General features: G+C 51.6%; 2 protein-coding genes across 4 annotated transcripts; one reads left to right on the top strand and one right to left on the bottom strand.

Moving 5' to 3' along the window:
- Nucleotides 1-123: 123 nt before the first annotated feature.
- Nucleotides 124-17133, top strand: SLC25A42 (solute carrier family 25 member 42). 2 transcript variants are annotated; one of them, XM_015886593.1, is made up of 8 exons: nt 124-221; nt 6266-6388; nt 7778-7889; nt 10116-10141; nt 10891-11057; nt 11702-11818; nt 12306-12457; nt 12850-17133. In XM_015886593.1, the coding sequence occupies exons 2-8, from the start codon at nt 6305-6307 to the stop codon at nt 13173-13175; spliced, it is 984 nt and encodes a 327-aa protein (XP_015742079.1). In that variant the 5' UTR covers nt 124-221; nt 6266-6304; the 3' UTR covers nt 13176-17133. The 2 variants fall into 2 exon arrangements, with proteins under 2 accessions (XP_015742079.1, XP_032296847.1); XM_032440956.1 differs by lacking the exons at nt 124-221; nt 11702-11818.
- Nucleotides 17134-18878: 1745 nt separating this feature from the next.
- On the bottom strand, nt 18879-22569 carry TMEM161A (transmembrane protein 161A). 2 transcript variants are annotated; one of them, XM_032440955.1, is made up of 12 exons: nt 22461-22569; nt 22141-22244; nt 21969-22049; nt 21498-21595; nt 21270-21426; nt 20884-21035; nt 20754-20814; nt 20454-20597; nt 20211-20324; nt 19921-20095; nt 19758-19854; nt 18879-19666 (listed from the first exon to the last, which is right to left on the bottom strand). In XM_032440955.1, exons 1-12 carry the CDS (start codon nt 22461-22463, stop codon nt 19410-19412), a joined length of 1443 nt encoding a protein of 480 aa, XP_032296846.1. In that variant the 5' UTR covers nt 22464-22569; the 3' UTR covers nt 18879-19409. The 2 variants fall into 2 exon arrangements, with proteins under 2 accessions (XP_032296846.1, XP_015742078.1); XM_015886592.2 differs by having other exon boundaries at nt 22141-22258; nt 22461-22479.
- Nucleotides 22570-23839: the final 1270 nt, after the last annotated feature.

Below are 23839 nucleotides of genomic sequence, written 5' to 3'. Positions count from 1 at the left end.
CCTCTCCCACCCCACCGCCCATCCCGCCGCCCATTGGTCGCCTCGCCTGCCCGTCTACCGCCGCTCAACCACTCAGCTCGCACGGCACCGCCCGCGCCCCTCGTTCCGAGGATGCGATTGGTTAGTAGATAGGGAAAGCCCCGCCTCCCGCGGGCGCTGCGGGGGAGGCCTGGCGGCCGGGAGGCGACAGCGGTGCGGCGGCGCCGAGCGGAGCGGAGCCGGTGAGTGCGGGCCGGGCCCGGCCGCTGGGTACGGCGGTATGACGGTATAACAACGGTATCACGGTACAACTGCACAGAGCCTGAGGGTCGGGTGAAACCTCTCTCGGACACGGGCGGTTATTGCTGCGGCCTCACGCGGGGTCACCGCTCCGTGCGCCCCTCGGCCATGGCCGAGCTGTGGGGGGGTAACGGCCGTGAGGGGGCGGCGCAGATCGAGTCCGGTTCGGTTCGGTTCGGTGCGGCCTCTGCTGGGTCACTGCGGGCCCGACCTGGCCCTGTGTGTCCCTATGTGTCCCTGTGTGTCCCTCTGTCCTCTGCTGTTACCGTGTGTCCCCGCCGATCCCGTCCCCGTGTCCTCTGTTTTCACCCCCATCCCCTGCCCGTCCCCATTCCCTGCCCTCCCCGCTGTCCCCTCCCGTCCCCTCCCGTCCCCCCGTGTCTCTGCCGCTCCCCCCGACCCCCTCTGCCGCTGCCCACCCGGCTCCGCTCCGCCCCGTTGGCTGGAAGCCCCGCTCGGTGTCTCGATGCAAACTCTGCTCGTCGTTCTGCTTCCCGAGTTGAACGTGAGTTCGATGTGGAAGGTGTTAAACGCTGAGCTCTTTTCCAACTAAAGCTTTCATCTCTTTCCAGCCCAAACTTAGTGGCTTTCCCTCTTTCCAGCACACAAGAAGGGTCCCAGGTTGTGTTTAAGACACACAGAGGTGCGATGTGAGGAGTTGCTGTGTGCTGTTCTGCTGTCTGTGCTGCACTCAGTGCCCCAGGCCGGGTGTGTGATGCTGCCTGCACTGTACGGCCCTATAATCCATGCTCAGAAGGGTCCGGGATGGCTCTGTTTGCTCACTGCCACCTTCCTGCTGGCAGTTAATGGCACAGAGAGGGTTTGGAGCTTCGCTTGGCTCCTGTCATTAATTGCAGAGCGTGTTGTGGAGATGCTGTGTTTTTATGATGCGTTTCTGATGTGGTTTGATGCGTTTTGCAAACATTCTGGGTTCCAAATGACTCCGGTTTGAGTGTGTCTGAGAGCAGAGTGGTGTCAATGGGAGCAGACACGGGGACCAACGGGCTGATGGAGGAACACCGACCTCCTCTGGGTGAAATAATAGGATGTTTGGGTGTCCCAAACCCAAGGGTTGCATTCTGAGCATCATCCCACCCCAGCAGAGCCATGAGCTCTCAGCAGGTGGTTTTGTCTCCCTGGTTATTGCATAGGAAGCTGTTAATGTTGCCTCAAAGGGAGTAGCTGTGTATGGGGCTGAGGACTGACCAGGCTGTTGCATTTCAGGATCTTTCCAGCCCCAGCATCTGCTTCAGATTCAGGCAGAGGACTTTCAGCCCTTGACAGCACAGTGGGATGAGTCAGGAGCTGCAGCCATCGCTTTTTGTTCACCTGCAGCTGCAATCTGCACATTGACTTGGGCAGTCCCAGCACAACTTGTGCCGGGGTGTGTTTTGTGCAGAGGTCACTTGGAATGTGAGACGAGCAGCGGTGCAGCCGTGAGTGTGTTCATCTGGTGGGGCAGATGGGTTTGGTACAGGTCAGACGGGTTTCCTCTTAGGAAGAAGCTCAGCAACCAGCAATCACTTTCTGCTGCTAACTTTGCTCCTAACTGTATGAAGCTGCACTGAGGTTTACACCGATGCTGCTGGTTCTTTCACCAAGAGTAACACAGAGATATTCCCAGTGTCTCATGTAAGAAGATGATTTCTTGTATGGAAAGCTGAACTGCAAGGTCAGCAGCTCACTCCAGGCGACAACATAGGTGAGTGTTGGAGATCTTTGCTCCTCCTCACTGCATATTGTGTCTGCTGGGCTGCAGAACTGCACTGAGCTCTGCACTGCAGCTCAGGAGCACTGGTGCTCACGTACGGAATAGTGCCCACCTGTGGCTTCTTTCTTAGTCTTTGGGTTTGTTCTTTGTTGATGGGATTTCAGCAAGGAGATGATCATGATTGGTTGTGTGTTGAAACAGTTCTGGGCAAAGATCGATTGCTCCTGGTTGTCTGGGGGTTGTTCACGTTTTGGATCCTGCATCCATTTATCTGAGTGGAGGCAGGAGGAGCATTTATTCTTTGCAAGGAAGCAACCCCATAAAAAACTAAATGCTTCCAGGTACCTTCATTTAGTGAGTCTTTTAATCAGGCTGTCAGCGGCTCTTCCAAATTGTGCTGACAGCTCCTGTACAGACTTTTAAAGGGAAAGCACAACAGGCTCCTCCTAGCTTGTGTTTTGGGATTGGATCTCTATGCACCCGGAAGATGGATATGACTGATGGGAGCTGAGCCTGCAGGGCATCACTGGGTTTGATTTTTAATGCCTTAATCAAACTGGAAGGCAATGAGGGACCTCAGGGGAGCACGCAGCCATAGTTCATCCCCCTCCTCCTGTGTTTTTTTCTGAGATGCTTTTGCTCCAAGGTTGAATTTAAGGCGGCTGTGATTGCAGTGCTGCTCTGCCTCTGTCAGCCTCAATTGCTCAGTTTAACTACTGAAGGGAACCTAATGGAGCAGCTTCCCCAGGCTCTGCTTCACTCCAGCCTGCCTAGGAAAGCGGGTGAGGGTTTCTGCCAGAGCTCTCCTAGCTTTATTTTCCCTACTTGAACTGTTGTTGGTGATGCAGAGATGTTAATGGCACTATAAAGAAGTAAAAAAAAAAAGAGATAAATCCAGAAGTAGATAGCTGTTAATTAACGAAGGAAGCTGATGGGTCCGGATGGAGTCATGCAGGTGACTTCACCTCTATGGAACTCAATGGGGCTTTGATTGTGGTGGGCTGGGTGCCCCATAGCAGTGGGTGCATCCCAGAGAGCAGCAGTGGGTGCTGCTGCTGGTGGCTGTTTGCTTTGCAGTATTCCTGCAGGAGCAGTTGTGCTTTGTGACAGGCTGGGATTCTATCAGGAGCATCAGATGAATGTGGATTTTGGTGATGTCCCACCAGCAGTCTCTGGGCCGGGTGCCTGGGCTTTGCTGTGTTGTGATGTGAAGCTGCGATGTCTGGGGCTGCTTTTGTGGTGAAGGTGCTTTGCTGTAAACAGGGATGTTCAAGTGTGGCAGAATGGGAGCGCTGGGATGTCAGTGAGCCATAGGGGTGGGTGGTGGGATTCCCTTCTGTGCCAGCTGTGCCAACAGTGCCAGCCCCAGCCTTCCTCTAGGCCTGAGTGATGTCAAACCAGACTTCTAAATAAGGCTTAATTGTGAGATATGGGGATGGATCCCAACCTCTGAGCCTTTTCTTCAGCAGTGAGACATTAATTCTCAGCACCAGACCTGGTGAGTTTATGCTTGTTCCTTCATTGTGCTGCTGCTCTCTGCAACTCGTTGCTTCTTCTGCTGAGAAACAAATTATCTTAAGACGGCGTGATTTCAAATGTGTGCTCAAATGCAATGGCTGGAGTGGCATCAGGATTGGATTCACCAATGGCCTGGAAAGCCAGAGCTGTTTTCCTTCATATCCCTGATGCTTTGGACAGCAAATGGGCACCTGCCTGTCTTCCTTTTGGGAAGGAAGAAAGGGAGAGACATCTGAATACACTGCTTCTGTCTCACCTGCCCTCTTCATTAGAATCACCACCAAGAAAGGCAGAAGGTCAGACTTGTTGGAGCATCCATCTGACATGATTGAACTCATTCAGGTATTCATTAAGTGCTGCTGGGAGGTAGCAGGGAAGGAGTGACGGTGTGCTCAGTGTCCACGTGCAGATCTTGTGCTGTGCACCTTGTGCTGTGCAGGGAATGGTGCTTGGTTTAGCACAGAGCTGCTCTGCACAGCAATGGGGCTCAGCATTGAGATGGGGGCTGGCCTGTTGTGTGCCCCCCATCTGCACTGTGCTCTGATTGCTGCAGCTGGGTGCAGGCCGTGGGCTGTGCTGTAACAGCACCACGGGTGTTACTCATTAAACCTCTTCAACTTTTGAACTCGTGTTCAGCAGCAGTTCTCCTTGCTGATGATCCACCCTGCCAGGGGATGGGACAGCTCTGCTGAGGGGGTCCTCTGTGGATCTGCAATGAGGGTTTGTATTACAGCCACTGAAATAGCACAGCAGTGCATTACAAAAAGCAAATCTCATCTGCAGCTTTGCTTTTCTCTTGTTCCCTGTGGCTTTGGAAGCAATGAATGTGTATGGGCTGGATGGAGTGTGAGGGCTGAAAAGCACGGCCAGCTGCTCCGTGTTGGGTTTCTGTGGGTTGCTTTACAGCCTGATGCACATATATGTACGTGTGTGTATATATGCAAGATAAGGTCTGCTTTCTAATGGCTGAGCCCTATAAATCTGGACTGAAAGTGATAAGCAAAGCTTTATTTTCTGTCTGTGATGTGAAGTCAGCATCCAACCCACCTCTGAAACAAGGCACTGCTGCATTGCTTTGCAGGGAGCAAATGGGGCAGCAAAGAATAGATGCTGCTTTCATGTTTAAGGCTCCACAAGTGTAGGGCTGGCATATATGTGGACAGGTGTTGTAGGATCAGGGCATGAGGCACTGAGGGGAGAAACAGCTCTGAATAGCATCAAAGACAAGACTGTTGAGTAAACAGATATCGCCTTTATGCATGTGCATCTTCCAAAATAGGTCTAAGCTTAATAATAGCAGTTTAGGATTAGAGGTTTCCTTTCAGTCATCTTTCAGAGTCCCGTTTTAAAACAGTTGCATGTTGAATTCCAAAGCTCTGCAATACGAGTTCTATTTCGGTGGGTTTATTTTAGGCAGAGATCAATCTGATATTGTGACCTACATTTATCCCGGGGATAATATCAGCCCAGGATCTCTCCCTGCTTTGCTGAAGGGCTCTGCTTTGCAGTTCCACCTCCGTGAGATGAGAGGGAAATAACAGGTAGTAATTAGAAACATTGCATTCATCAGGATCACTCAATGAGGACCCACACCCACCGTGTGGGGATGTCTATGCATGTGGTCTGATGGGACCAGATCTCCACAACAGAACATCCCAAGTGTCTTCCTGAAGCTCCAGCAAATGGTGTTAAGGATAGGAGGGGTGTGAGTGTGTGGGCTGCATGCAGCTCCATCACCACCAATGGGTCACGCATTGATACAGCCAAGGCTGAGCGCTCCCTGGCTCTGTGTTAACATCTCTGCTGCAGCCAAGGGGGGTTTGAGAGGGAAGTCTGGCACTAATTTATGAGAGTGATGCGGGAGGAAAAGAATAAAATAGGTCAGCAAGTCTGAGAGGTGCTGACAAGCATTTAATGGCTGGAGATTGTTAAAGAGGAGGAGAAATAAAAGCTCTTCAGGTGGTATTTTAAGCAAGCTGTTGTGCCTCTGGTTTCCCAGGCATGGGATGGGGCAGAGATGAAGCAACTTGCTGCAGGATGCAGTTGGAGAATCCAGATTTCCCAAGCTCACATTCCTCGAATGGATGCTCACTCTATGGAATGATGGCTCTTGGAGCAGAATTGTTGCTTAGAGAGCAGATCTTTGTAGCTACACCCCATCTGTGAGTCAATGCAGAGCTCGGAGGGCCATCTATCACTGCAGCTGTGCAGGAAGGGAGCTCTGCAGCCACTAATGTGCTGTGCTCAGCGTGCTGCTGTAATGTCATCCGTGCAGCCCTTATGGCACGTGTGGGGCTGTCTGTCCCTTAAAAATAACCCCCAGCACCTTGTGGCAGCCTTTGGGGATGTACTGCTAGGAATATTCCATTTTCCAGATCTGGGTTTTAAATTTCTATATGCCTTTTCTAGTATCCGAGTGATGCAGAGCAGTTGGAATGAGTGGCAACCTGAATGTTCACTGTAAAGCAATGGAAAAGGACAGAACAGGGTGGATTGCTTCACCCTTAGAAATCATACAATTGGTTCTGGACCTTGCAGCTGAGTTCCTTGGAAGAGAAAAGAATGGATACGGTCAATGAAGCAGTTTTTAGGTAGCACCAGAGCACTCCCAGTGCCCTGTCATACACACACTTGCATCTCCAAGGATAGTATTCTGGAAGCTGGAGTTGTCCCTTTCCTTCCCTTCCAGCTACTTTATGACCTGAATATTTGCTACCATTGATACTAACACTTATTTTGTTCTTGTTTTCCAATCAGGAGCCAGTGCCCTTCTGCCCACTTGGAAGTGCAACTGGTATGGGTAATGGTGTGAGAAAAGGTCAAGTGGATATCAAAGGGCAGGATGTGGAGCCAACTGCATCAGCTCATCTTCCAGCAGAGGTATGAGCAAGAGTTTGGGAGCTGTGTACCGTGGGGTGAGCCAAGAGCTGAGTGACCGCAGGGGATCTCAGTGGGATTTAGGTTGTGAGTGCTGAAGAGGCTGCAGTGTATATCCAAACCATGCAATGTATAACTGAGCTTTGAGGATGGCTGAGCAGCTCCAGCCCTTGGGAAGGGGCTGTGCATGGCTCTGGGCTGATGGGCAGGCAGGGTTGTCTCCTCATTCAAGGTTTTGTCTTGTTAGGTTGGAGATGGCAGAGCTGGGAACAGAGCCAGGGGTTCTGCTCTCAGTGCTCTCAATGCTCTCGCTGCTGTCATGCACTCCTGTTAGGAACACCAGAGGGGAAGGTGCTGCTGAACCTTGCTCTGGTTTAGCTCAGGTTTTTTGCTCATGTGGAATGACTTTGCTGGAGGAATGGAGCCAAAACTCAGTCTGAAGTTCACACAGTGCTGCCTGTGCGCAGGACACCAGATCAGCAGAGATTGATTCCCTTCCATTTTCCCCTCTGCGTGTTTTTGTAATAAAAAAAATTAATGTTTTAGCTGGGAAACATGCTGGTGGGGAGGGAAAAGGCGTTAACTCCTCCACTAAAACACAAAGCATATCAGAAGTTAACATTCTTAAGCCTCAGCTTGGCTTGTCTCTCATCCCATAACCTTCACGGTGTTAGATTTCAAGTCATTTACTTGCTTTCTGCCCATGTGTTACGAGAAGATAGCTGCTTTATAAATATGAGCTGTGGCAGGAATGTCAATAACAGAAACGCTTCCATTCCATTTATCATAGAGGGAAGCCTGTCGTGTTTTATTCCTAGGATCTCAGGGACAAAGTAGGTTTGTGTGTTGGTGGAAAGGCAAGAGAGAAATACACTTTTGTGCATGGTTAAATCATAAGCAGTCACATTGCTTGTAGAAATCTCAACAGGGAGAGAGGCAGACCTTGGAACTTTGTGTTTTGCAGACACTTCTAATCTTTGTTATTCGTGATCTGGTCAGGAATTTATTGTGCTTGGAATGTACTGTTTTGAAGGGAATGTTCACGTTGCCAAAACACCTGCACGGGTTTTTAGCTGTCTTAAGAGAATCAAAAGCCACTCTTGTTGCATTAGCAGGTAGGGAACATTTATACACTGGGCTTAAAGGGACAGAGAAGTCCTTGCAAACAACCTGACAAAACAATTTAGAGTGATGCAGCACTGAGATACAGCACTGAAATGCGACTGGGTTGCTGTATCATGGAGCTAATGGGACTGCAGGATAAAGTGGATGCTCACACCTGAGTTTGGCTCACCCATGTCCCTGGGTGGGAGGAAATGCTGTAGCAGAGGTAAAATATTACAGTTCCTCTTTAGGATTGACTGTGCCACACTGAACAGTGCTTTATTTCAGGGTGTCCAGGAGCAGAAGAAAGTACTTAACTCCCTGATGTCTGGTGCACTGGCTGGTGCTGTTGCCAAAACTGCAGTAGCTCCACTGGATAGAACAAAAATCATGTTTCAGGGTAAGTTCTGTGGCCTTTTGCAAGCTGCTCTGACCTTATTGCTAACAGAAACCAAACCAGCTCCAAACGTATTCAGCCAGAACTTCCCCCAACCTGAAAGGAGTGGGTAGGATGTGACAGAGAGGTGACACTGCCACAATGCCACAGTGCATTGAGTCTGACAACCTATTGTTTGGTTTTTGGTGGGATTATTGCAGATGTCAATCAGCTGTTCATCTGGATGGTGTTCCTGGATTCAGGTCTTGTGGTAGTCAGCAAGAGCTTTGCTATTTCAGTGCAGCATGGTGCACGCACTGCTGGCTGGGGACAGTTGGCTGCAGCTTGTGAGCATTCCATGCAATAACGGAGGGTGCAGAGCAGCTGGATGGTGGAAGAGCTGCATTTGAGGGGATGAGTTGTAGCACTTCAGATTTCTGTGCTTGTTCAATTTGGAGAAACAAAGTGAGAGGGAAAGGGAACAAGGTTAGGTGGTAGAAGTAGGAGGAGGTGATGGAGCTGCTTGCTCACACGTGCACTATATTTCTGAGAACAGTTGTGTTTTCTTCCAGCTGAATGTGGTTGGAATTGAGGTTGGTTATGAGAAGTGTTTACAAGAGACAGTGAAGCTGGCATACCTAGCTTTGTATTGCAAAATGCTTTTTGGAACCCTTCAACTTGCTGAGTATCACCATCAGTTACGCTCTGAGTTGGAATAGAAAAGGTTCGTGCATGGAGTGGGGTTTGGGGTTCAGCCCCACCATGGGCTCCCCTCAGTTCCCCCATTTGAGCATGAGAGCCACCAGCTGTATTCATCACCCTGACGGGAAGGGCCCATCCAGTTGGTAGAATAAACATTTGGTGAGGCCAGGAGTTTTTAAATCCAGTTGACATCCCAGATTAAATGAATTGGGTAGGTTTACTGTAATCCCTGGATGAGATTTAATTTTAAATTGACTTTCATTTGACGTGATTTCCAATCTTGGCGTGGCAGGGATATAGATGAGGGAGGTGAGGCTGCAAGGAGCTCAGCCTGGGCTGGCTGCAGCTGTGGGCTGTGTCTGTGAGCACTGAGGACGTGCTGTGCTTCCCCAGCAGAATGAGCATTGCGGTTCATCTGAGGTTGGGATGTCAGGGTGGATGTCAGGATGGGATCTGTTGAATTGGGATGAGTCATCAGCTGTCCGTATAAATCACCATTAACACATCCAGCCCTGCGTGTTGTGCAGGACCTGTTTGGTTTGGCCCATTAAACTTACTGCAGAGGATATGACTGAAAGTTGCCCGTTCTGCCCAATTTCCTATCCAGTGGGTTTCCCACTCTGTTGCTGTGCTGGAGGCTTCCACTACAGCCCTGTTCCCTTTCTGTGAGGAGGGAAAGCATCTTGGGGTCATGCAAACATGGGAGGTTGTCCTTTGATCTGAAGACTGAGCTCCCATGGGAGTGGGGAAGAGGTTTCTTTTCCATTGCAGAGTCAGCTCGGAGCGGTTATCGGGGTGGTTTTAGTTATTAAAAAAAGGCCTTCAAAAAAAAAAAAAAGCTTTGAATTGCATAAAGGAGCAGCGCAGTGAAAATGTATTTGCGTGTGATTGTTTGACACACTTGAGAGGTTACAAGTCTCAAAGGAGTTTGAAAGAAACTGCAACGGAGACTTAATTGGAACCACGTTTCATTAGCGTTGCTGTCCGGGTTTTTCGCCTGGGTTTCCTTCCTGCTGCAGGGATGTTACAAAGCAGGGCTGCTGCCTGCCAAATAAAGCTGGCTTCCCCAGGCCTCCCGTGTTACATACTTAAAGAGATGCTGTCAATTTGAATGGATGCAAGAAAAGAAGCGGAGTGTTCATCTGGGTTCTGCGAGGATGAAACCATCGTAGCGTGGAGCTCCGCTAACAGCGCTGCGCCGGGCGGCACTTTGGCATTAGGCTGCAACCTGTGTGCAAATGTGCTGCTCAAATCCGTGCTTGGCTCCTGCCCTCCTTTAATTGCTGTTGTTATTTGCTTTTTTTAGCCCTTTAAATTAAGAAGTGACAAACTGAGTGTTTTTTGCAAAAGCAGATGGAGAAATGAACTCCTGCTCTGTTGGGCAGCGTTGGTGAGCGCTCACCTTGCTGCTTACAAAGCATCTCCATCTTTTTGTTTATTGCATTAATTCTTCCGCTTTTAATTGTGTTTCTTAGCTCAAATATGCCCTGTGGTTTCTTTGATCCATCTAAAGTGTATTGAGACCTAACGCTCGCTTTTTCTTTTTAGTGTCTTCAAAAAGATTTTCTGCCAAGGTGAGGTGATGTGTCTGTCTCCCATTTACCCGAAGTGTTTGATTCATGGTAGTAATATCAACCCTAAAAGCATCTTTTGTTTGTTTGTGACTTACCTGGGTTGAAAGAGCACAGAGGGAAGGACTGGATATAGGATTTATAGTACTCTTGCTGATGTTTTTTGCCCGTTGCCAAGCATGGACAGGACCCAGTCCTCATTCTACAGGTCCTACCTGTGATATGGCAGCAGATGTGACTCTGAGCTTTTCCCTTCTCCTCCTGTGGTTGCTTCCTTCCCACCCCCCCAGAGCTGTTTCAGGGTGTATAGGAAATGTGAATGTGGGTGCTGATCCCTCTCGAGGCATGCTGTTTGTTCTGCTGCATGTGCATTACAGCTATTCCATGTGTGCTGTGCTAATATGTATAATCCAAATGCTTCTGTTTTATACTAAGAAGATTAATTTGGGTTGAAAAAAAAAAACCACCAGTCCAGCTCTGTGCTTTCCCCTCAGAGAGCAAACAAAGATGTAAAGCTCTGTTTTCCCAGCTCCTGTTGTTTTTGCACTAACGTATGTGAATCAGTCTCCCTAGAGAAGAGGTTTCAGTTGTCTCATTTTGGAGTCGGGGCTGTAACAGCTGACACCAGCTTGCTGGGTTAGGGGGCAGGAGGGCTTCGGAGGGGTTAAGCTATAGGGTCACCTTTTCCCCCTCTATTGTTTGGGCTCCTCTTATCATGATGTCCCATCTGACCTTTGCTCCGTTGCCTGCAGGAAGCCTACAGGCTGATTTATCGCACCTACCTCAACGAGGGCTTCTGGAGTCTCTGGAGGGGGAACTCAGCCACCATGGTGCGCGTGATCCCTTATGCTGCCATTCAGTTCTGCGCACACGAGGAGTACAAGCAGCTCCTGGGGAGCTACTACGGCTTCCAGGGAAAGTAAGATGCAACGTGGCTTTGATCCTTGCAGAGGAGGATGGAGCATTTTGTGGGTTGCAGGGAGGGAGCACGATTCTCTGCTTTTTGCAGGCCTGCTGGGCTGGAAGCTCTCAGTGCAGGGTTGTGCAGCCCCTCTTTGCAATGGCTTTGCAGAGCAGTGTTCTGCAATGGGGCTGAGCAATGGGCTGGGTTTGTAGTCCTGCACATAGGAGACCTTTGTGAGAGGACTCTGTTTTTTTTTTCTGGAGGCGTGAGCAAGAAGTGGCCTAGATGTTGAGTTAATGCTTCCCTATGCTGAGAGTGGGCAGACAAAGCAAAGAGCATTTCTTTGCAGGAGAAGCAACAAGACCCAGCCTTTTGCTGCTAGCTGAGCCCTTCTTAACGTGCATGTGGCCTGAGCCTCTTGCTCTTGGGCACACAGTGTCTGAGACACCCCAGGTCAGGTGTGCTGTTCTCAGCATCCTCTGACACCTCAGTTTGGGATTGCTGTGGCAAACCACAGCTGCTCCAACCCGTCCCCATCCAGCTCTCTGAAGTACACAGACAGGGAAGGGATTCGGTAGCTGGTAGAGTCCTGCTGAAAAGCCACACTGCATTACCATCTCCAGGTGATCTGTTTGGTCTCTTCTCTCACCTTACTTTAGAGCGCTGACACCCTTTCCTCGATTCATTGCTGGCTCTCTGGCAGGCACAACGGCTGCCATGTTAACCTACCCCTTGGATATGGTCCGTGCTCGAATGGCTGTCACGCCGAAGGAGATGTAAGTGCCTAATGAAAGCAAGTACCACCACCACGAACAAACACAGAGCTTTCTTTTTAAGGTCAGATGGTTTTATTCTCATTTTCTGGGTCACTTCTTGCTCGGAGCCTTTGGTGTAATAAACATTGTTACTGCGTGGGTCTGAGCGCTGATGAAATGCCCAAAGCCCCGGTTAGTCCTGGGACTGGAAGGAGATGGATACACAAAAACCTCCCTAGAAAAACCTGCTTGTTGGCTTGGTAGGAGGCCAGCAGGCACAGTGCCTGGGGGAGACCGAACAGAGAGGACAGCATATTGCAATAGGGCTGGAGGAGAGCTGGGGACTGGCTTGTTGCAGATAGGTTTCTGAAATCCTTTCTGAGCTGCCTGATGAGCTCAGAGCTGAATTAATTAATTGTTGATCCTTCAGAAAGCTCTATTGGAAACGTTACCCGGATGTGTGGGCACTAACTAGCGCAGGTTTGGTTTTCCTGTGTCTGCATGCTAGGTACAGCAATATTGTTCATGTCTTCATCCGAATATCCCGAGAGGAAGGATTGAAAACACTGTATAGGGGATTTACACCAACCATCCTTGGAGTGATTCCGTATGCCGGGCTTAGCTTTTTCACCTATGAGACGCTGAAGAAACTGCATGCAGGTAACGGATCCTTTGTTTTCTTGGTTTTCAAATGAAATGGTGAAGGCTTTTGGCCAGTTTCAGGTGTTTGAATAGTGTGGTGCAAGTCCCAGCCTTGAAGCCAATTGTTCAGTCCTGTGCTTGTGCAGGGTGTGCCCTGTGCCTCCCTCTCCCCAATCCCTGACTTAGAAGAGGGCAAGCTGCAGAACAGCAGCATTTCCATCTCTTGCCTTCTTTCAAGTCCTGAGCACAGAGAGGACGTGGTCACTTCCCAAGTCAGCTAACATCCAAATTGGGAACAACATCCCGGCAGCGCTGGTGCTGGGTCCTCTCTTTGGCTCTTGGCCCACTTGACCTCAGTCACACAGTTGTGACAAGGAGCTTTCCACCCTCTGCTGCTTTCTCTTTCTCAGATCACAGTGGGAAATCACAGCCATCCCCTCCGGAGCGGCTTCTGTTCGGTGCCTGTGCAGGTTTGATCGGTCAGTCGGCTTCTTACCCCCTGGATGTGGTTCGCCGGCGAATGCAGACAGCGGGGGTTATGGGACACACATACAGTTCCATCCTTCTCACCATGCAGGAGATTATAAGAGAAGAGGGACTAATCCGTGGTTTGTACAAAGGACTCAGCATGAATTGGGTCAAAGGTCCGATTGCAGTGGGAATAAGCTTCACAACCTTTGACCTGACGCAGATCCTTCTCCGTAAATTACAGCACAGCACTAATGTTGAAAGGTAGTAGCTTAATCCCCACAGCCCTCGCTGGAGAAAAGTACAACACGTGTAGAAAGAGCAATGCTAGCATTCCCTCACTCTGTACGTGCTCTCCCGCAGCTGAGAACTCACCTTTCTTCTTTGTTTGTTTGTTGTCGTTTGGTTTTCTTTTGTTTTTAATGAGCCTCTGTGTTGTTTTGAAACCTCAACCCACAACTAAACCCTTTCCTAAGTGAAATCCTTTCCGCCGCTCCGCAGAACGGTGTGTCCTCTACAAAAGCTGCCTCGTCCTCCTGCCTTGTCCTTTGATGCTGGGAGTGGAGCCTCTCAAACAAACAACAGCGCTGCTGCGCTCCACGTCTGCTCTCTGGGTAGATGGAGTGGGGATGAGAGAGAGACAGAGAGAGACAGGACTCAGTGCTGTTTGAATGAGCTCCTGAATGTGGGAAGTGAGCACAGCTCCTGGAAGGCGGTTCTTACTGTGCGCTGCTGGAGGCAGTTTGCCAAGTGCAATATTCCAGTTAATCTGTTGGGAATTCCACGTTCCAATGACCTGCGAGCACTGAGCTCTGTAAAACAGGACACAGCAGGATTGAACAGGTCCGGGTCACTTCTTTTCTTCTGGAAGCTGTTTGTGTGAGCTCTGGTTGGAAGCTCTGCCCCTTTTCAGATGTTCTTTTTCATTTCTGGGTTGAGTTGTATTAAATCTCCCTTGCGTGCAGCGTTCCCCTGAGGTTACCAAAGACTGTAGGCAGCAGGGGAGGAAAGTTCTGAGCAGTTTTGTATATCAAATTCTCATCTTTGTTGTCAGTGTCATTGATGGGGGCTGTGCCTGGAATCACAGACTGGATTGGATCAAACCACAGTAGTGCTTTCAGGTCTTCAGAACCCTTCTATTGTCATCGTGGTCCTAAAGGCAGCTGTTCTCCGAGGGATCTGGCAGGCTGTAGTGCCCTAAAGTAAGAAAAGGAACTGCTGCATGGCTTCAACTTCCAGCAGTTATATCCTTCAGTATTATCACTGCACGTCGCAGGAACAAACGTCTCAAAGATGCACATGTGATGCAAGTTGAGCTGCACCCAAAGGCTGTTTGGATGCAGTCTGATGGCCCTGCTTCCCTACAACCTCACTGTCCTTTGGTGCCTGCTGTGTTCTTAGTTCATACCCAAACCCATTAGCTTTCAATCCTCGAGTTCTTCCAGATGGTGTCCTCAGGCTCCACAGTCGGTACCGACCCCTTGAAACCTACGTCTAGTGCCAATCATTTCCATTTGCAATTTGAAAATGAACTGCAGAGCACCTTTCATTGTTTCTATTTCCAGTCAGGCTTTGGAGAAGTGGAGATCTGAAGGTGGCTTTGTTTTATGTCCTGTTCCAGTATTAAATTTGGAGTGCGAGAGGTCACAACAAGCTTTAGAGTTCTCTGGGAATCCCATTCCACAAGCCAAGATGAAAAATCCCTTTCCAGCTGATACAGCCCATGTAGAGGGGAGATAACGTATAGAAGAAAAATAAGGCATCATTTAAAAGCTGTCCTTCTCTGGTGTATATATTTTAGTCACTGTAGTTTGAGCCTCATGTCACGGCTTTATTAATGGGAATGGAGGTAATTGCACAACTGGTAGGAATAGCTTTTTCCTTTCTTTTGTCTTTGCACTTGTTCTTGGGAGCATAACTCGCTTCTAATGCCAAATATTTCCCTAGGAACTGAGCACTTGTGCTTCCATTTGGTGGATGTGGCAGGCAGCATCCTGCAGTGTTAGTGTGCACGTTGATTCCAGAACACAGGGATCGACTCTGCTGTTATGATTGTGGATGGGCAGGGTATGAACCTCAGTGATTTCTGCCTCTGAGCCCACCAGTGATGACTTCCATTGTGAAACTTGACTGCAGTCACCACCTGACCTTGTAATTAAATGTTAGGTGTCGTTATACGAGTCGTTAGAGATGATAACCATGAGTTCTCTATCTTCTTACTCTATTGCCAATGGAAGATGATCAGCTGTTTTCTTCATTGGGTGAAACGTTCAGTCCTTTGCAAGAGCTCTGATTTCTTTTCTCCAATGGAGAAGCCAATTACTTCTGCTCTTGCTTTGGTCTCACTTGGCCAGGTGAGGGCCAGGCTGGGGCTTCTTAGCAGGAAGGAGGTGCAGACCAGCAGTGAGGAGTGTCAGCAGTGGCTGTTGTAGGTGTGTGCTTTCATGTCCCACCATACATACAGCCCACACTGGGTTCTCACTCAGCTTACAGGTTGCTGGTTCAAAGCACAGCCCTTTCTGCACAGATGAGTTTTGTAGCAACAGCAGAGGAAGCTGAGCTGTGCTATCCAAGCTCAGGCAGGCTCCTGTGCTCTGCACTACGGTATGTGGATGGGGCAAGCACTGCTTGTCTTATCTTTGTCTTATGAGGTGCTGAGTGTCACCGAACCCCTGTGGCAACAGAGGTGGCTTCGTTCTTCCTGGGTACTGACTGAGAAAGGGTTTACACTGCATGGCTGTCCTCTTGTTTGGGGCTGAATGGGGGGAGAGAGGCTCGCAGGGCACCTCCTGCTATGCTGGGCATGCAGCTGGAGTGTTGGTGAATGGGAATCCTATGGAGGGGATGGTTTGTGACACCCAGCAGCCTGGCTGGAGCCCAAGGGCTGAGCTGATGATGGAGACCTGAAGCAAAGCCCAGCTCAGAAGTGCTGAGCTGAGGGGAGTTGTTCCTTCATTAGCAGCTACACCTGATTTTAATTCAGTGATCTGTTAGCCAAACACATCCCTCCAAGTTCTGCAGGCTGAGCACTTATTGAGAGAGATCTGAATTCACTCTGTGATTGTTTCAGTGCTTTAAATTCCTTGGGCAAAAGAATAACTGTGTCACCGCTTCAGGCTGTTCTGAATAGTTCTTTCTTTTCCCTTGGTTTGAATGTAGAAGAGGAGAAACAGGGTGTTCCCTTCTCTTAATCTTTGCATGAATTGAGATACGTTCCAGATCTCTGTGCTGCCCAGAATGAATGGCCCAGGAGCTCTGGGCACAGTGATTGGGAAGGGGAGGTGCCTGTGTGCCAGCCAAGAGCCATTCCTTCAGCTCTTAGAAAGAAGACCAGTCTAACAGGAATATCCTCCAGTTCCTCTTTTCTTTCAGATTCATTTACTACCCCCAAAATTCAGTTCCTTGCTTTAATTTTCAAGTCACGCGTCTTACTTTTCTCGAATGCATTGCTGCCAAACGTTCACATTGCTTTTTGGGTTGGTTTTTCCTTCGCCTTTTCTTCCTGCTTCTGCACCTTTAGTTCTGCACTTGCACTTCGAGAAAATCAGGTCCAATGAAATGCATCTAAAATGACAAAACTGGAGCTTTGATAGGGATCCCCGTAACAGTCCTGCTTACACACATGGAGGCCTCTGCGTGGGGCAAGAAGGTAAAGGCATGAAGTGATGGGGCACAAGGTTTGGGGAAGGATTTCTTGCCTGGCCTCACGCCTTTCCTTGTCTCACTGCAAAGCATTGCTGCCCATCAGCTCCTCTTTGGGCACCTCCATGCAGTGCTGTGCTCTGTGCAAGCAACATGGGGAGAGCTTGTGCTGCAGGCAAGGATAGCAAGGGCACAAAGCGACTCAAAGATGAGCATTATCCAGCCCTTTTCTCCTTGGCTGGTGCAGAGGAGGAGACCTGGGGCTGTGCTGCACAACAGCCTTTGCTATTGCAGGGCTGGTGCTTCCCACTCCCCTCTTCACCCTGTGATGGACGCAGGGTGTCCCAGCACTGCTCGCTGCCTGTGTGGTCTATGCATCTATTAACACAAACACTGTTAAATGCCTTTTGTCCAGACGTGTCCTCACCATCGGTGTGTGTGCGTGCGTCGATTTCTGACCCGCTTTTCTTGGATCTGGAGTTCTATTTTATTGCAGTGAAGACACTTTGGTATATAATGTTTATATATTTTAAGATTTGTGCCAAGAGAGGATGTATATTTAATAAAAAACTTAATTGACTTTTGCAGGCTCTGAAGGGCCCCTTCTGTTGTACTTTGATGGACTGAATGCAGCCATATCAGGGCTGGGGTTGCGTGTCCTCCTCGTGGTTCTGCCACCCACAGCTCCCACCTGAATGCCCAGGGGATGCTTTGGAAGATGGGGAAGAGCAGCTCAGCAACTGCTTTAAAGCACAGACTAACGCTGTGCCCATCCCCAGTGCTGCAGTGTGGGATGGGGATGGGTGTGCAGTGGCAGCAGGTGGCACTGTCGGCTTAGCCATGGCCCGGTGGCTTCCCCCAAGTTGGGGTCCCCCCATTCTGTTCAGCCCTGCTCAGTTCTTGGGGTTTTCAGTGCTTTCAGCTGCTTCTCAAGCCTCGTGTGGCTGTGGGGTGGTGATGCTTTGCTGTCTCTGCTCCTTGCTGGGCAGTGGGGATGAATCCAGCCCCGTATAACAGCACTCTGCTACACCCCCAGCTGCTGCTTCTATCCTGTGAGTGAAGGTTGGCATCTCCTCCTCTGCTTAATTGGGGTTTGGGGTTTGCTTCCATACCCGTGTTTGTGCTGCTGAGCAGAGAGAGCTGAGGGTCAGCGCTGTGCTGCTGCTCCGAGCAGGATGTGGGCTGTAAGGGTGGCAACGGGATCCCATTTGGGGTGGGAACAAGGGGATCCCATGTGGGATGGGAGCAGGGATTGCTGCCTTCCTCCCTGCCCTGGGGTATGAAGGACCCCCAGGAGGTTATTGGTAGGTGTGCACAATGGGAATAGGGGCAATAAAAGGCCAACCCCAGGTCACAGCAAGGCATCCTGATGCCAACAGAGCCTCTGCAGCACAAAACTGTCCCAGCTGCTCTTCTCTGCTGAGTGCAGCCCTGAGCCCAGCCCGTACCATCACCCAAATAAAGCAAAGATACAAAGAGTGAGATAATTCTGGGGGAGAGATAAAGACAGAGGGGGCTCTCTTGTTGTATTCGATGTGGCCCAATTTCAGTGCTGGTGGATCTGTCTCCTGCTCTTGGCGAGTCTATCAGTCATCGTCCCCGCCTGAGAGGGTCACGTCTGGGCAGATCTCTGGGGAGGAACTGTCTGCATGTCTGACTGCAGCACAACCCCAGGCCTTAGCAACCCTCCTCCTGCTGCCAGTGCTTCCCCCAGCTCAGCCCCCGGCTGCTTCCTGCACATGCTTCAGGAAAATTAGATAAATGAGCCATCAAGGCGGTTGGGCTGCTTCTTAATGGGACAGACCTCTTTGCATCCCGGCCCTGGGGGAATCTCCCTCCTTGCACCTTTCCATGCTCCTTGGTGACGGTGCTGCTGGAGCTCAATTTCTCTTTGCTTTCTGTTCATCCGCGGTGCTGCTCTGGGGCTCAGCTTTTCCCATCTCTCTGCAAGAGGGGAATTTCCCCTTTATTCTTCTGCAGTTTGGAGGCTGGCTGGATTAGCCCTGTTAACACCAGGCACAGAGCTGCCTTCTCATCTCGGCCCTTAGCAAGAGGGAATTAAGACCATTACAAGGCTATCAAATAGGATCAGAGCCCCTCTCCTTTCTCTGAGCAGCCCAGACCTGCTAATCCTTTTACATGCTGCTGGACCGGCACCCACCGTTCCGCTGCCTCCAGGAGCCCATTGGAGCTGCTCGTCCCATTCCCCATAACCCCGTTGGGATGAGCAGTGCCATATTGGCCTGGTTGTGTTCTCAGGACAAGCCTTTTCCCCTTGTTGCCAGAGCAGGGGCTTCAGGGCAGCACAACACAAAGAAAGCAGCAGCTCCAGGATGACCAAACGAGCTCCAGGTTATTTATTTCTAAAACAATCCACAGCCAAAGCTGCTGGACTGAAGGATTTCACACCAAGCAGAGGGACCACCCCAACAGCTCTGACCCCATTGGGTGGAGCAGAGACCCTATAAAAACACACACACTCTCAAGCCAGGGGAGGCAAACTACGCAGAGCAAACCCCAAAGTCTGTTCCGGGAAGGGAGGCTGCTGCCCCAAACCCGCTGCACTGTGCCAGTCCCTGCTGGGATCCCTGCTGGCAGCAGAGCTTTGGGCAATGGTTTAGAGCAGGCAGCAGCAAACCCCACTGTGGGAACCTGGCTCCAATGCCACTGCATGGGGCTGGAGCGATGGGGACAGGCACAGCGGTGATGGGTGGCAGAAGGGGAGTCCTGCCAAGAGCCGGCTGTAGGAGCATCCCCATATCCCACAGGCACATGGAAGCAGGGAAGCCAACCGAGGCAGGAGCGAGGTGACAAACACCCCACAGTTATGGGACACGAGCAGCGCTCCCAGCTCCCCCAGTCAGGACACAGCCAGGTGCTGGTGGAAATAGAGGCCAAAGAGGCTGGTGACGACCTGACACGCAGCCACCCACCAGGTGAGGAAGGCAAAGAGTCCACGGAAGAACAGTGGGGTGAGGATGCTGCCCAGCACACCCGTGATCTGCTCCACTGCCACACGCACATCCTCCCCGTCATCCCCACCAGGATGCGATGCTGCCACATCCACCGCCACGGGGACAGGAGGGGACTCCGGGTACAGCCCCCACGAGTGGTGTCCTGTGGGGCAGAGGGGCCAGCAGCCAGGGATGGGGTCTGTCCCCATATCCCCCAGCCCTGAGCTGCACAGCTGGACCCGGCGGTGACTCACCCAACGTCTTGAGGAGCAACGCACAGTGCAGGGTGAGGATGATGGGCCCCAGGTACTGCAGGCTGACCACAGGCACGTAGCAGTAGATCCTGGTGATCTGCACACAGTTGACCATCAGCAATGCAGCTCACAGCCCACCCGCAGCCCGGCCCCCCGCACGCACCTTGCGCTGGATCTCCACGGCTGCGATACGTCCAGCTTCCTTCCTCATCTGCTGCACCCAACGCTCGGCCAGACACAGGTAAGCCTGCAGGTGGGGACGGGTGGCCGCCAGGCGAAGCCCACAGAGCCCAACCACTACCCAGAGCCGTGCTGTGTTGTAGGCTGAGTCCGACAGGCTGTTCAATGGGGAGAGGATGGGGCTGCTGGGGGGGTCCCACGCTCCAGAATCCCCCATGGAAGGAATGGGGATGAGGTGCAGCCATGCCTCAGTTTCCCCTGTGCCGCACTCACATCTGCACCGTCTGTTTGCCCATGGGCGCGTGCAGCAGGAAGTCCCGTGAGATGGGCCTGATCCACATCACCACCACCAGAACCGGAGCCAGGAAACTCACGTGGAGCAGAACCCTGCGGTGCAGACATCAGCCATTTCCCCGTCTCCTCCCTCTCCCGGATCCCCTCATTCTCTGCCACCATCACAGAGCTGGGGGTGTCCCAGCCCTTGTTTCCCATCCCCACTCTGCAGTGTCACCCAACTGGGACAGGGGTTTGTCGGCCGCCATCCGGAGGGCGTCGAGGTGCGTCTGGGCCAGGCGCAGCCCTGGGAAGGTCAGGCAGGCACCCAGGAAGGAGCAGAGAGCCACCAACCCCAACTTGAAGGCCAGCTTAGCGAGAGGCAGCCTGCAGAAAAACAAGGGCAGGTGGGGGACCGGCTTGACCCCAATCCCACAGAGCCCTGGGGGACCCTCAGCCCTTTGGGTCACAGAGGGAGAAAGCATCGTTTTCAAAGCAAACTCCAATAATAAGCCACCATTTCCCATCCTGAAGTCAACTCACGTCCAATCCCACCCCCGCGGTTTCAGGATGCTCTCCAGGTTGTTGCTGACGCCATCCAGCCCTGTGAGCAGCACACAGCCATCAGTGGGTGCCCAGGGTCGCCCTCCTCACCCCGGCCCCCTGCACCCACCGGGCTCCAGGCCGAACTCCAAGTAATCCTCACGGACCACCAGGACCACCATGGCCAGGAGGAGGAAGAAGAAGGCGAAGGTGAGGCAGACAGAGCGCTCACCGCCCTCCTCTGAGCGGAAGTAATGGCGCATCACCATGAAGAAGACCTTTCTGGAGGCAGGGGAAGGCTTGTCAAGGAAATGGGGGGCTGCAGGGATGACCTTCATGTCAATGGGACCCCCACACCATCCCTGCCATTAGGCCTAAAGGAAAGGCTCCTGTTAGGCACAGCTCAGCAGCAAGGCTTTGTTAGTCCATCCATTTATACACCTTCTACCCCAAATGATGTTCCAATGCGAAACCAATAGGAAAAGGATCATGTGGCAGTAGCAGGAACAAGGATACATGGAGAAGAAGACGGTGAGCAGGCACCAGAGCACCCCGAGGTTCATCTCCTTCTGTGGCTCTACCAGGCAGCTGTAGCCCTCGGTGAAGACGTACACAGCAGTGGCATAGACAGCAAAGTCCACGAACCATTGGTACTCCAGGAAACAGCGCAGCACTGTGGGTCGTGAGGGGATGTGGGTCACCAAATGGGGCTGTGTGCAGGGGGAGAAGGGTGCTGGGAGGTACCGAGAGCATCCACGGCGGTGATGGGGGAGGTGTCCAGGTGTAGGTCGATGTCACGGGGCACCGAGAGCGGCTTGTCATCTGTCACACCATTCATCCTCCTGCAAGGGATGGGTGTGGGGAACTGGGCACAGAGCTGGTGTGAGCCTCATGTCCCCCCAGCATTGCACATCCCTGTCTGGGAGCTCCTCATCATAGAGTCATGAAGGTTGGAAATGATCTCTAAGATGGACAAGTCCCACCTGACCCATCCCCTGGGTCCCTCCCATTGCTCTGCCCCATACATGGAGGGATGCTCCAAGGTGTGATTGTTGTGACCCAAGTGGCACCCAGCCTTCCTGAACCCCACTGACCTCAGTCCATTGATGCAGACTGATGACACCCTGAGGACCCCCAGCCCCCCCAGGCAACTCAAGGGGAACCCAACACTAATTATCCCTCCCACCACCCCCGCTGGGTGTCTGCATTGCTCACCTGTCCCGTTTGCTCTTGGGGCGCTGCTTCCCTGCCAAAGCACGGAGCTCCTCTTCTGATGGGTGCTTGTAGCGGTGCAGGCTGCACAACAGCGAGCATCAGTGGGGTTGTATGAGACCCCAGACCCTATAGGGTGTGAGTAAGGGGATGGGGGGGGGGGGGGGGTCCATACCTTCCATTGCAGAGCAGCCAGCGAGCAAAGGAGCAGTGAGGGGCCAACTTCTGCATGACGCTGGCTGCCAGCAGACTCACCACCACCTGCACCCCCATCACCGCCTGCACGGGGATGGCTTCAGGGGGGGGTGCATTGCTGCAACACCCCCGTCCATGCACCCCCCTCCAGCACAGGCTCGGCTATGCAACCCGGTGCATGAACCCAGCAACACCCCTATGCATATTGGAGCACCCTGAGCATGCAAGGAGCATGCAACCCCCCCTGTCCATCCCAGCTCCGAGCATTCCCTTGCAGCCATGCACCCCCCACCCGCTCACCATGCTGGGGTCAGCGCAAAGGCAGCTGCAGGAAGCACGCTCACCACCGCCTCTCCCCTCTAACCAATCCGACGCCGTTCTCCTAATGATTGGCAGCAATTTGGCCAATGGAGAGGCAATAAAGCGGTGGGGGTGGGTCCTCTGGTGGCTGCATGTTCCGCTGTCACTGCCTGCTGGGAGCTGTGGTTCCTTGTGTGTGCATCGTGCACGTTGTGAGCTGGATTTGTGTGCATTAAAGGAGGCTTTGCAACGCCACGGTTGGTGTGATCGGAGTGCAGAGCTGTGCACGGCTCTGTGTGCTGCAAACCGTGCCGTGAGTCGCTGCGTGCGTTGCAAACTGCATCGTGTAAACAGCATCGTGTATTGCAAACCGCATCGTGCATTGTAAACTGTACTGTGCATTGCAGACTGCATCGTGTATTGCAAACTGCATCGTGTATTGCAAACTGCATCGTGTATTGCAAACTGCATCGTGTATTGCAAACTGCATCGTGTATTGCAAACTGCATTGTGCATTGCAAACAGCATCGTACATTGCAAACTGCATCGTGCATTGCAAACTGCATCGTGTATTGCAAACAGCATCGTGTATTGCAAACTGCATCGTGCATTGCAAACTGCATCGTGTATTGCAAACTGCATCGTGCATTGCAAACCTCTTCGTGTATTGCAAACTGCATCGTGCATTGCAAACTGTATTGTGCATTGCAAACCGTGCCGTGCATTGCAAACTGCATCGTGTATTGCAAACTGCATCGTGCGTTGCAAACTGTATTGTGCATTGTAAACCGTGCCGTGCATTGCAAACCGCAACGTGTATTGCAAACAGCATCGTGCATTGCAAACAGCATCGTGTATTGCAAACTGCATCGTGCATTGCAAACAGCATCGTGCATTGCAAACTGCATCGTGCATTGCAAACAGCATCGTGCATTGCAAACTGCATCGTGCATTGCAAACAGCATCGTGCATTGCAAACAGCATCGTGCACTGCAAACANTGCAAACAGCATCGTGCATTGCAAACAGCATCGTGCACTGCAAACAGCATCGTGCATTGCAAACTGCATCGTGCATTGCTAACCGTGCCGTGCATTGCAAACTGCATCGTGTATTGCAAACAGCATCATGCATTGCAAACTGCATCGTGTATTGCAAACTGCATCGTGCGTTGCAAACTGCATCGTGCATTGCAGGCTGCATCGTGCATTGCAAACCGTATCGTCCTGGCACTCCGGGGTGACCCGGGCCCAGCTCGGTGCTCGGCAGCCCCTCACACTCACCTCTATGGGCACCAATAGGGGGTAGGGGGGGTCCCTGGGTAGGGGGGGGTCCCTGGTGCTGCCGGTGCTCCCGGTCCTGGCGGGGCGATGCCCGGGG

This window comes from Coturnix japonica, chromosome 28, assembly GCF_001577835.2.
Source record: "Coturnix japonica isolate 7356 chromosome 28, Coturnix japonica 2.1, whole genome shotgun sequence".
NCBI lineage: Eukaryota > Metazoa > Chordata > Aves > Galliformes > Phasianidae > Coturnix > Coturnix japonica.
Note: the sequence above shows the minus strand (reverse complement) of the source record. Positions and strands in the feature narration are given on the sequence as shown.

Coding starts and splice junctions, on each gene's coding strand:
- SLC25A42 (XM_015886593.1), top strand. CDS start 6,305: ATGGGTAATGGTGTGAGAAAAGGTCAAGTGGATATCAAAGGGCAGGAT. Junction 11,058..11,701: donor TACTACGGCTTCCAGGGAAA/GTAAGATGCAAC, acceptor ACCTTACTTTAG/AGCGCTGACACCCTTTCCTC. Junction 12,458..12,849: donor GCTGAAGAAACTGCATGCAG/GTAACGGATCCT, acceptor TCTCTTTCTCAG/ATCACAGTGGGAAATCACAG.
- TMEM161A (XM_032440955.1), bottom strand. Junction 22,050..22,140: donor TGGCTGCTCTGCAATGGAAG/GTATGGACCCCC, acceptor GCTGTTGTGCAG/CCTGCACCGCTACAAGCACC. Junction 20,096..20,210: donor GGCAAACAGACGGTGCAGAT/GTGAGTGCGGCA, acceptor CCCATTGAACAG/CCTGTCGGACTCAGCCTACA.